The following is a 12,698-nucleotide window of genomic DNA, read 5'->3' as shown; positions in this document are numbered from 1 at the left end:
GGGGAGGGTGGTGCTGGAGGAATAAAACCTGTGTGGGAAGGGGGCACACAGAAGAGTGTCTGAGTAAGCAGAAGGAGGGGACAATTATCACAGATCAGCTCCTTGCCTCCTTTGTTTGAGAACATGACTAATTCATGACTTCAGTAAATTTACATCCCGGCTTATTGTGTTCGGATCAAGTCAAGGCTAGAAGCCAGCAGAATTTCTCCATGACTAAAGGAAGCCAAAGAAGCAATATTCATTCTTCATACCTTTCTAGAAGCTGGGGGTGATCTCACTATTTGCAAAGCCCAGCCCTTCCCAATCAGCAGGTCACCTTCCAGGACTGAGCCCAGCCCCTCTTCTCCATATATAAGCTGCTGCTGGGAAGCTCCTCTCACAGATCTGCTCCCCTCAGCTCTACCCTCCACCTCTCACGCCTTCTTCAGCCTTCTCATCCTCAGGAACCATGTCTTGCAAATCCATCGTGAGGAGCCAAAGCAGCGGCCGCCGGGGCTTCAGTGCCAGCTCAGCCAGAGTGCCCGGGGTCTGCCGCTCTGGCTTCAGCACTGTCTCCGTGTCCCGCTCCAGGGGCAGTGGTGGCCTGTCTGGAGTGTGTGGAGGAGCTGGTTTTGGCAGCCGCAGCCTCTATAGCCTGGGGGGCTCCAAGAGGATCTCCATCGGAGGGGGCAGTTGTGTCATTGGTGGTGGATATGGCGGCGGAGTTGGGGCTGGCTTCGGCTTTGGAGGTGGAGCCAGGAGTGGGTTTGGTTTTGGTGCTGGTAGTGGTGGCTTTGGGCTCGGTGGTGGAGCTGGCTTTGTTGGGGGCTATGGGGGCTCTGGCTTCCCTGTGTGCCCCCCCGGAGGCATCCAAGAGGTCACCATCAACCAGAATCTCCTCACCCCTCTGAACCTGCAAATCGACCCCACCATCCAGCGGGTGAGGACCGAGGAGCGGGAGCAGATCAAGACCCTCAACAACAAGTTCGCCTCCTTCATCGACAAGGTGAGCCTGGAGCACCTGCCCTCCACTGGGATTTCAGCCCCCAAACTAAAGAACCAGCCCATGAGTCCTACCAGGGAGAGACTCAGGACAGGCGGAGGAGGGGACTCAGGCCAGCTCTCCACTGGGATGCAGGACAGGCTCTGTGTGGACAGGAGGCAGGAGGGGATGGGAATCGTTCAGAACCGCCGATCCCTTGAAGGTCTCTCATTTCTGCCTGGAAAGAATTCTCAGCTCTTGATAACCCTGAAGCAAAGGAAAGGGAAGGAGGGCAAGGAACGGGTTAGCCTGACCTTCTGAAGGGTCTCACAAATTAAAAACAGAATTACGGTGGAAACTGCTTTAGAGCCCTACAGACGGGAGAAACAAGAGGAACGAAAATAAAAGAGAAAAGGAAATTCTAGGGGAAAAAAAGGCTGAAAAAAATATATCCATAGAAATATTACATAGAGTCAGATTCTGCCCATTAAGGGATTTTGGTTTAGAAAAGACTAATGCGCTAAATGAGAAGGTAGATTCAATCCAATCATTAATACGATTGGAGTTAAATCATTAGATTCTAAACATTTGACATCCCATCCACTGAGATAGTCTCTTAAAAAATATGTTGAGTACATCTGAGAAATACTGCTATAAATTACATTTGTGATTGTACTTATCAAGAGGAAGAGAAGAAATGTTGAAAGTTAATGACAGTCTTCATAACTCAGAAGGATGGAATACCTCAGAGCTCCATGGCAGAATTTAGGTGATGAAATCAGTATCCTCTGAAGGAAAAATGGTCAGGGGAGCGTAACTGTCAGCCTGAGTCTCTGTACATACTCAGGAGTAACCCAGTACCATAGAGACAACTCAGGTCGGCTTGGGGACCAGTCAACTCACATCTCTCTCTTCCATCTTTCGTCTGGCAAATAACCATCTGCTCTTCCTCCAGGTCCGATTCCTGGAGCAGCAGAACAAGGTGCTGGACACCAAGTGGACCCTGCTGCAGGAGCAGGGCATCAAGACTGTCAGGCAGAACCTGGAGCCTTTGTTCGAGCAGTACATCAACAACCTTAGGAGACAGCTGGACAGCATCCTGGGAGAGAGAGGCCGCCTGGACTCAGAGCTGAGGAGCATGCAGGACCTGGTGGAGGACTTCAAGAACAAGTGAGTGACAGAAGAGAAAAGGGCTCAGTTTCCTGAAGCCCACACTTCAAGTCTCTTGGATGACCAGGTCCACATGAGGGCATGATTCCCAGGCAAATATGGCCATGGAAATGAAACCAAAATCACTGCCTATACCCAGACCCAAAAGAACAACAGGGCCAGCCAGGTGGGTGGGGAGCGTAAAGAAATAACCAATTTCGGGAACACAGAGCTCATCTCTTAGGCTTGCTGGCAGGAAAGTTCCATCTGGGTATCCCACTCGGGGAGACTGGGGTCCCAGGGTGTCCGTTGTGTATCCGCTTCACCACTGGCTCAAGTACGTCTCGTCCTTTCTAATTCCAGGTATGAAGACGAGATCAACAAGCGCACAGCAGCCGAGAATGAATTTGTGAATCTGAAGAAGGTGAGCTGAGTAAGGTCGGGGGTTCATGCTTCTTTGCAGAAAGAGAGCACTCTGGGTCCCTGCCCGCAGCCAAGGGAAGAATAAGCAGGGAGACCAAAAGGTGGCTAGACTGGGAAGGAGGGTTCATCTGACTGTCAGTTTTTGTCTTCTTTCTCAGGATGTGGATACTGCCTACATGAATAAGGTTGAACTACAAGCCAAGGTCGACTCGCTCACAGATGAGATCAACTTCCTAAGAGCCTTCTATGACGCAGTAAGCATCTCCCCTCACCTTGCTCGAGTCACTCTGACGAGACTCTGAGAGGGCTGGAAAGCTTGGGCTCGGGTACGTCTGTAAATGTCACAGGCAAAGACAACCTAAGGATGTCGCGTTCTGCAGGAACTGGCTCAGATGCAAACCCACATCTCAGACACGTCTGTGGTCCTCTCCATGGACAACAACCGCAACCTGGACCTGGACAGCATCATCGCTGAAGTCAAAGCCCAATATGAGGACATTGCTCAGAGGAGCCGGGCTGAGGCTGAGTCCTGGTACCAGTCCAAGGTGGGTGGTGCGGGGGCAGCTCATGAAGCCTCCCTGGGCCTCGTCCTTGAAGGCCACCATGGCTACAGACTTCCCTGGGGAAATCTCCTTCTAGGAAGCTGGGGTCCTCTCACAGCGATGTGCCCCCTGCCCTAACAGAGTAGATCTTTGCAGCAGTTAGGTCCAAGTCGAGGAAACCAAAGAACCCAAAGGCAAGACAAAAGCTACTGTAGATAAGATCTTTGCGTCGCCTTCACCCTGATGCTGGTTCTCAGAAACCACGCAGAACACTCTTGACCCTGGAGTGAACTAGGCAGTCAGTGGTCCTGGCAGGGATGGTCTGCCGTGGGTGTAGAAGAGCAATGATCTTGCGGTGTCCCTTTTCCTAAAACGTCTCGTGGGAAAGCTAGGAGCATTAATTTGTTAAATGCGTGACAGCCACCATTGCCACGTGAAGCCCACGTAAAGCACCCTCTCTCCCTCTGGCTTATAGTATGAGGAGCTGCGGGTCACAGCGGGCAGGCACGGAGATGACCTGCGCAACACCAAGCAGGAGATCTCCGAGATCAACCGCATGATCCAGAGGCTGCGGTCTGAGATCGACCACGTCAAGAAGCAGGTATGGTGGGGACCATGGAGCTTAAACCATTGTTTTTCTTAGACCAGCAGGCATTCATCAGCCACATTTGGGAAATTTCTTGCACTGAGGGGCCAGCAGGGAGAGGAAGGCACACAGTTACCCCCTCAGTGAGTTCCTAAGGACTTCAGCCAAGGGGCATGTAGTAAACTCAGGACGGGCCCAATCCTGACGGGCCCGTGGTACAAAGATACAGTCTAGAGGCACTGAAAAGAGAACCCATGTAAGAAACAAGCCGGTAGAGAAAAGAACCAGCCAGAAAGAGTGAGGGAGACTGCTGAAAAATCACTCCGAATGAACGTGAAAAAGAAAGTCTCGGAAAGACAAGGATCAAAATAAGCACTGTCCAAAAATATGAGTTGGAAGGGAAGCAAGGTCTCCACAGTTTAATGTCAAATCATCACCTCCCAGAGAATGTTTGTGGCATCGCCTAAGAGAATGAGCATCCGCTGTCAACATTCCAAACAATCCAGTGGATCTATTCCGTCCCATGTCCCCTGATCTTGTATCTGCTGTGCTATCTTCCAGCAGTCACCAGCCCATCCTCGCTACGATGCTCCACACAGAAGGGCATAGGTTTTCTCTAGTCTCTCCTAGGCTAGTTAAGGCTTGCAGAACCGACAAAGACTCGACCAAAGGGTCCTCGCTCCAGAACTCTTCCGAAGTGGGAAGGAGGTACCGTGGTTAGTCTGCTCTGGAGATCAGGTTGCTAGTTCCCTCTGCTTATCTTGTCCTCTAGTGCGCCAGCCTGCAGTCTGCCATCGCTGATGCCGAGCAGCGTGGGGAGATGGCCCTCAAGGACGCCAGGAACAAGCTGGCCGAGCTGGAGGATGCCCTGCTTAAGGCCAAGCAGGACATGGCCAGGCTGCTGAAGGAGTACCAGGAGCTCATGAACGCCAAGCTGGCCCTGGACGTGGAGATTGCCACCTACAGGAAGCTGCTGGAAGGCGAGGAGTGCAGGTGGGTAACTCACACAACCCCCTCAAACATCTGGGGCCATCTCCAAGAGGTCCAGTCACAACCTCAAGCCAAAGGCCGTCTAGTCTTGGCCATGATGCTACCCTCAGAAAACCACTTAGGAAGAGCATTCCCCACGGACTCTCCTCACAAAGGGGTCTGCACAGCAGTCCAGCTGTGACTCTCAGGTCCCATGATGGCCCTGTCTCCTCTCTCCTAGGCTGAATGGGGAAGGCGTTGGACAAGTCAACATCTGTAAGTAGCTTTGCGTGCCCCCTCCCTTGTCCTGGTGCTCTTCTGACGGGACTCAGTCTGGCAGAGTGGGTCAGCGTGTCTTGTGCTGATCTTGTCCCTTCCCTCCACAGCTGTGGTGCAGTCCACCGTCTCCAGCGGCTATGGCGGTGCTGGCGGTGTCGGCAGTGGCTTGGGCCTGGGTGGAGGCAGTGGCTATGCCTACAGCAGTGGTCACTGCCTTGGAGGTGGCTTCAGTTCTGGCAGTGGCAGAGCCATAGGCGGTGGCCTCAGCTCCTCTGGGGGCAGCAGTTCCACCATCAAATACACCACCACCTCCTCCTCCTCTTCCAGCAGGAAGGGCTACAGGCACTGAAGTCCTGCCATGTGCTTTTGGTCCCACAATGTCTAGGCCTCTCTCATCTGAACTGCCATCTCCTCCATTTTCTTTCTCTCTCTTGATCCCAACTTCCCTGACTTCTTGAGTTAGAACTGAAGTTCCTGAGGGCCTGCATCTCCCCTTGCTCAATCTGAGCTTTCATTGCTCAACACTGGAAGGTCATTACCTGGATCCTGATTCAGAACAGTGCAGTTCCCCTTGCTCTCCAGTTGTCCAGGATTTCCCATCGTACAGCTTTCAATGTTAAAGCATGAGTGACAAGTTCTATGCTATACAAGGTGTGGATCCCTGTGATGCTTCCTCTGTTCTTTGCTCACTTGTAATTGCTAAATAAAGCAGATTTATAATACAGTGCATGGTTTCCTATTGTTTTCCCCTGTCACCAATTGTTCTTGAGGTTTCATCTGAGAAACGCCTTTTCATGAATGAAGGATACTCCTTATCTTGTGTGCTTCACTCCCCACCTTTAGAAAATTTCACCAAATGATTGTTTGGCATCGTGATGGTCATGATTCCTCCCAGATCCGTTTGGCAAGTGTTGTGGGAGAGTTCTGGTCCATCATCGTTGTAAAGTCTCCTTTTTATTGCCTGCACCATGTCCTGAGCTAGTCTCTCTGACTTGGGCTTTAAGGCTCTACTTCCTCCTGCTGAGAGGTCACCCATAATCCCCAGGAAATCACATTACATTTTAATTAGATTGGAAGCGCATTGACTCTGGAATAAGATATGTGATTTATAATTAAAATTGCCTCATGACCAAGAAACTTGCCTTATAGCACACATCGGGAGTAATTAAAATGCACATACTCCTGAGCTGAAATTATGCTTCTGGAATTGTTTTCTGAGAAAACAGTACAAATTGCGGATGTTGCCGTTCATGGATGTGAATCCCAATAATTTTTTCAATAGGGAAAAGTTGGATACACTGGCCTAATTCAGGATCCAAAGACTCAAGCACAAAATGCACGTGCTGATTTTTTGAAGCATGGAGGCAAATAGGAAGGGAAATGCATTCCTCCTTACACCATAAGCCTCTCACAGAGACTCAAAGAAGTCAAATCCTTGTTACCTCAACAACGATGCACCCTCTCTCAGGGGTGTCCTGGTCTGCTTCAACTTTTAGGAGTGGGAACGTTCAGGATACAGAGCAAGAATGGTCAGTCAGCTTGTGCTCCCTCAGGGTCAATCACTGTTTCCAGTCTCTGTTTTGGCCATGCTCATAATCCCTGGCTTCTTCTCTGGAGAACACTGCCTAATACCACTAGGAATGAAAGTTTCCTTCCTAGGAACAAAGGAGAAACAACTTATCCTAAGAATCGGGTGGGATATGTAAATAAGAAGGTCCTGAAACTGTTTCAGTGCCCAAATTAAAGAAATAACAAAAAGGCTGCTTCCGTGCTCCCAGTAGCCAAATTGGGACAATTTGAGCCTTGATAGATAGATGATAGATAGATAGATAGATAGATAGATAGATAGATAGATAGATAGATAATATGTTGCATTATAATCCAAAGCATAAAATAAATATGCATGGTCTGTACAGACATGAATAAGTGATTGCGTGCATTAATTAAGAAGGAGGATTGACAACTCTCCTGTAGAAGAACTCCATTTGGTTACCTAGGGTTTCCAAGTCAAGGAAGGAGTGCATAATGACTCCCCTTTAAGTGTGGGCTGGGCACAATGACTTCCTTCCAAAGACTACAGCATAAACATGGGATAAAAGAGTAACTTTACTGTAGAAAAATCCACCAAACATTTCCTCAGCCACATGATCAAGGTGAACATCAAGAGTGATAAGTCATGTCGATATCACGTACGACGGATATGATGTGACGAGAAGGCACATCACTTCTGAGGTCTTCCACCCAAAAAAATCCATAACCCCAGTCTAATCATGAGAAAACACCCAGACGAAGCCCAATTGTGGACATCTACGAAACATCTGGGCAGAGCTCCTCAAAACTTCACAATGATCACAACAAAGAAAATCTGACAAACTGTGTTAGCCAAGGTGAGTCTAAGGAGACACAATGAGTAAATGTAAAGTCATACAATGGAATGAGACTGCAGAACAGAAAAATAGAACACTGGGTAAAAGGTAAAAAAGTCCAAATGAGGTATAAACTAGTTAATTATAATACATTTACATTGCTTCCTTAATGGGAGGTATTAATAATGAGGAGGAGTTCCTGCCTTGGAGCAGTGAGTTAAGAATCTGACTGCAGCATCTCTGGCTGCTCTGGATCTGGAAGAGGTCACAGCTGCAGCTCAGGTTCAATTCCGTGTGCCGTGGGTGCAGCCATATAATCATAATCATAATCATGAGGATGATAATAAGGAAAATGGGTGTGTACGGTATACAAGATGTCTTTATACCCTCACAATTTTTTGTAAGTCTAAAACTACTCTAAAATAAAAAAGTTGGAGTTCCCATCGTGGTGCAGTGGTTAACGAATCTGACTAGGAACCATGAGGTTGCGGGTTCGGTCCCTGCCCTTGCTCGGTGGGTTAAGCATCCGGCATTGCCGTGAGCTGTGGTGTAGGTTGCAGACACGGCTTGGATCCCACGTTGCTGTGGCTCTGGCATAGGCCGGCAGCTACAGCTCCGATTAGACCCCTAGCCTGGGAACCTCCATATGCTGTGGGTGCAGCCTCAGAAAAGACAAAAAGACAAAAAAAAAAAAGTTAATTACAAAATAATCTAAGGTGCGGGGCTCAAAGCACCGTTTGTACTTTTAACTAAACAAATTTGGTACACAAAATTATAGAGTAAGTAAGGTAGAGAGAGAGAGAGACAGAATGACAATGAAACAGAGAGACAAGGTGGAGGGACAGAGATCCAGAAAATAATTGAAGGACCAACGCTAAAACAATAATATGGGTTATCTCAACTTGGTGTTAACTCAAGCAAACTGTATTTCTTTTAAGTTGTGTGCCTTCTAATTTTTTTGATGTTGAACATGTGTTATTTCAAAAGAGAAAGCGTGTTCCCAATGATGTCATCATTGTATGATGTCTGAGACTAAACATGGTTACACATTTTGGTACGAGGGGACAAAAGATTCAATCTCTGGATTTAAGGCCCATGAGAAAAAAAATTAGATTGTTTTCCTTTACCCACTGAGGACTTACTAGGAAGAAACAGATTCATTTTGCAACAGCAAAGATTTGGTTTTTGAGGCAAGGAATGACTTTGCAGTACCGTTGGTCATTAGATACCAGATTTGATTCCTAAGGAGGCTGCCCAGTTGCCCTCTCCAGTCTGGAGCCCATGTACCTGGAAAATACAGGAAATACAACTTTTTAATAACATCCTCAAGTAGAAGAACTTTTTGCCAGTTAGAGGCCATATCCAAAGTCCCTCATGTGAGTCCCTTGCGATCCAGGATGATAGCTTGTAAGCCATGTGATTCTAGCTGCATTGACTGGAATCCCAGCACACCTCAATGTATGGAATCACACCTCCATACATTGGTGGGGAGCTGGGGGGAGGGGTGGAGCAGAGTCAGGAGAGGAAATGCTTCAAGAGATGCAGAGAGCAGGCTGCTCGTCTCTGTCCAGCTCCTGCCCCAGGAGACGTGCCTATAGAACTCCTTGATAGCTAACTCTGTTGCACTTGGCCTTAAGCACTGTTAATAACAGCCAAGACATGGAAGCAACATGAAAGTCCATCAACAGATGAATGGATTAAGAAGATGTGGCACATATGTACAATGGAATACTACTCAGCCATAAAAAGGCTAAAAGAACGCCATCTGCAGCAACATGGATGCAACTAGAGATTCTCATACTGAGTGAAGGAAGTCAGAAAGAGAAAGACAAATACTATATAATATCATGTATATGTGGAATCTAAAATTTGGCACAAACGATCCTATCTACAAAACAGAAACATATAATGGACATAGAGAACAGACTTGTGGTTGCTGGAGGGGGCGGGAATGGGTTAGTAGGTGAAAACTGTTGCATTAGGAAAGGACAAGCAGTGGGGTCCTACTGTACAGCACAGGGAACTATGTGCAATCTCTTGGGTTAGAACATGATGGAAGATAGTATGTAGAAAAAAAAGAATGTACATGTATGTGTGACTGGGTCACTTTGCTGTACAACAGAAATTGAAGGAACACTGTAAATTAACTACACTTTAGTAAAAAATTTTTAAAAAAAGAAGAGCTGGTGGCAGACCCGTGGATGGGAAGAAAAGGGGGCTAAGAAGTCCATCTCTGACAGTAGCTGGATACTTTGACTGTGACTTTTGCCAGAGAGTCCCTTCTCAACACTCTCACTTACCGGATGGCAGGAGTGTCCCTTTGGCGCTAGAAACTGAGGGGGTGGGGGCAGGAAAACCATGCTCTTGGAGGTATGTCTATTCAGATGTGCCACCTCTCCCAACACTCCTGCTGTCCCCAATCTCCTTATGCAACTGTAGCAGTCCCTTGTTTAATGCCATCTGTGTCTGTACTACCTCACTTAAGAAACTCTTCTCCATCAGTTGTAACGGCGGAAGACGTTCTTTCCTGCTTCTGTTTGAAACTACCAGGCTACAATTTATCTGGATTCTCATGAAAATTTTCCTCTGTCCCCTTCTTCTAACTCTCTATTCCCCTTGCCTAATTTGATTTTTTTTTTCATCGCACCAGGAGAAAGTAGCCACAAAGAAATCAGAAACTGTGTTCAGCAAACCTAGTTTTAATAGTAATATTTGTACTGTTATTTTCATACTATCATAAGTATGCTGGAGGATAAAGCAAATAAGTAATATGTTTAGGTCATTCATAGCCAGGCTTTTCAGAGTGAGTAGAATAAATACAGGTATAAATCATCCCATATTCTTCTCCTTGAATAGTAAATATTAGTATAAGCTTCTGATCTGTTTTTTAAGTATATTTTTACATTTTTGCCAGCTCTGTCCATTGATAAATCTTCAAAGCAAGAAGAATCCAGTAACAATGAGCATCCATGGCATGAAAACTCCAGCTTAGGGTTATCATGCCCCAATAAAAAGAACCAGAGCTACTCAGAGAAACGGCTGATCCCATGTCTGTTTCTAGAAAAGTACAAGGTAGCCTTGACAGCTCATCCCAGAAAAGAAGGAAATTGTCAAATCTGAATAAGGTCCTAACAAAAGGACACAGAAGCCAATCCAAAGAGCTCCCATTGGCCTAAAATGGGACAATTTAAGCACCAAAATTTTCATGACTGCAGAGGACGGAACCATATCAAATATATTTTTAATTTTTTTATTTAAAATTTTTTTCATTAAAGTATAGTTGATTTACAATGTTATAGTCAAATATATTTTTTTACACTATGAATTTATAATTGTACAAAACCCCCAAAACAAAAATAACCAAAGAAAAACTCTCTTTGCTTACATTTGGAAATTGCTGGGGTCCCAACCCACTCTTCTGAAAACTGCAAAATAAAGGGAAAGAATCAAGCACTTATTCTGCCTTTCCTGTGATGAATTAAGCACTTATTAGATTATCTAAAAATAAACAACAAAGAATCCCTCTTTACAAATGACTCTCAGTTGATAAAGGCAGAGGCGGGATGTTAGTAAGTTAGCATTTTGCGACCCCTAATGAAATAGTAAATATGGGAAGGGATCAATGAATATTAAAATATTAGATGACATTTTTACTGTGTTTTTTTTTAGGTGTGTACATAATTTTTTTATTTCCCCAATACGTTATTTTATTTTATCTTTTTACTTTACAGCATGGTGACCCAGTTACACATACATGTATACATTGTTTTTTCTCCCATTACCATGCTCCATCATAAGGGACTAGACATAGTTCCCAGTGCTACACAGCAGGATCTCATTGCTAATCCATTGTGTACTTCTTAACGAAGGGATAAGGCTGAAACTACAGGTATCCCTGGATCAGCCTTAACATCACTAAGATAGGACAATTAGTATTATGTACCTCGTGATGATGCAATAGGTGGTACACAGCAACAGCTGGAACATAATCCTGCCTGAGACAATGGAATTAAACCTAATCAACTCTACCACAACTATTATATAGGAAAAACGGGGGTTAGAAGTTTGGGGGCACCAACAGGAAGCAATGAGCCATCTCCAGAATATAAACACTCTACAGAAAAATCAATTTCTCCATAATTTCTCAAAGGTGTTTAAAAGAAAAGAAAGGAATCTGTCACAGAATGAAAGGACCTTAAGAGACACGACCGTCCAATGCAATATGTGCACCAGCGTGGGATGTTGCTTCCAGCAAACCAGCAAGAAAAGACACCTTTGAGATAACCAGAGAGATCTGAACACAAATGGGCATTATTAGATTTCATTAAGAAATGACTGTTGGGGATTTCCCGTTGTGGCGCAGTGGTTAACGAATCCGACTAAGAACCACGAGGTTGCGGGTTCGATCCCTGGCCTTGCTCAGTGGGTTAAGAATCCAGCGTTGCCGTTGAGTTGCGGTGTAGGTTGCAGACACAGCTCCGATCCCACGTTGCTGTGGCTCTGGCATAGGCCAGTGGCTACAGCTCCGATTCGACCCCTAGCCTGGGAAGCTCCATATGCCACGGAAGCGGCCCAAGAAATGGCAAAAAGACAAAAAAAAAAAAATGAAATGACTGTTGGGGTTCCTGTCTTGGCGCATTGGAAACGAATCCAACTAGGAACCATGAGGTTATGGGTTCGATCCCTGGCCTTGCTCAGTGGGTGAAGCATCCGGCATTGCCGTCAGCAGTGGTGTAGGTCACAGGTGCTGCTCAGATCTGGCGTTGCTATGGCTCTGGTGTAGGCTGACAGCAACAGCTCTGATTCGACCCCTGGCCTGGGAACCTCCATGTGCCACGGGTACGGCCCTAAAAAAAAAAAAAAAAAAAAAAAAAAGATAAAAGGCAAAAAGAAAAAAAAAGAAATGACTGTTGGTTCTGATTTAAAACTGTCACCCAGTAAGATTAGAAAATCATTGTTACTTAAAACGGCAGGCAAATATTTGCAAGTGAAATGACTTGATGTTTCAATTCTTTTAAGGTGTATCAAAAAAAGAAGCAGAGGATTTTGGTATAAAAACTAGGGAAATTTTTTATGAATTCTAGATGAAACAATAATGACAGCTATTGATAACTGTTTAATCTGGGTGATTGGTACATGGTGGTTTATATACTGTTCTCTTAAATAGATTTGATTTTCAATAATACAAATTTTGATCAAACAATAAAGTCGGTTTTCACACTGAGGAGAGCACAAATATATTTTGGGATAAAATTGCTGATGACCATAAATACGATGTCTTGTAGAAAACTCAGGTGCCTCCCAACATGACTCAGGGAAGGGAGGGGGCTGAAGACAATGAAGTCTCATTGGATGAAACAGTTTTCATGAAGTGGGAGAGATGAAAAGTGATATTTCTAATTTAAGCTATTGGCTTGCTGTGT

General features: G+C 45.7%; 1 protein-coding gene across 1 annotated transcript; it reads left to right on the top strand.

Moving 5' to 3' along the window:
• The first annotated feature begins 373 nt into the window (after window positions 1–373).
• KRT6A (keratin 6A) lies at window positions 374–5,633 on the top strand. The gene is made up of 9 exons (XM_047786698.1): window positions 374–985; window positions 1,917–2,131; window positions 2,474–2,534; window positions 2,692–2,787; window positions 2,914–3,078; window positions 3,551–3,676; window positions 4,434–4,654; window positions 4,872–4,906; window positions 5,017–5,633. Exons 1-9 carry the CDS (start codon window positions 449–451, stop codon window positions 5,256–5,258), a joined length of 1,698 nt encoding a protein of 565 aa, XP_047642654.1. The 5' UTR covers window positions 374–448; the 3' UTR covers window positions 5,259–5,633.
• The last annotated feature ends 7,065 nt before the right edge of the window (window positions 5,634–12,698 follow it).

This window comes from Phacochoerus africanus, chromosome 7 (assembly GCF_016906955.1).
Source record: "Phacochoerus africanus isolate WHEZ1 chromosome 7, ROS_Pafr_v1, whole genome shotgun sequence".
Taxonomy (NCBI): Eukaryota; Metazoa; Chordata; class Mammalia; order Artiodactyla; family Suidae; genus Phacochoerus; species Phacochoerus africanus.
This window is presented reverse-complemented; position numbering and strand designations above follow the sequence as displayed.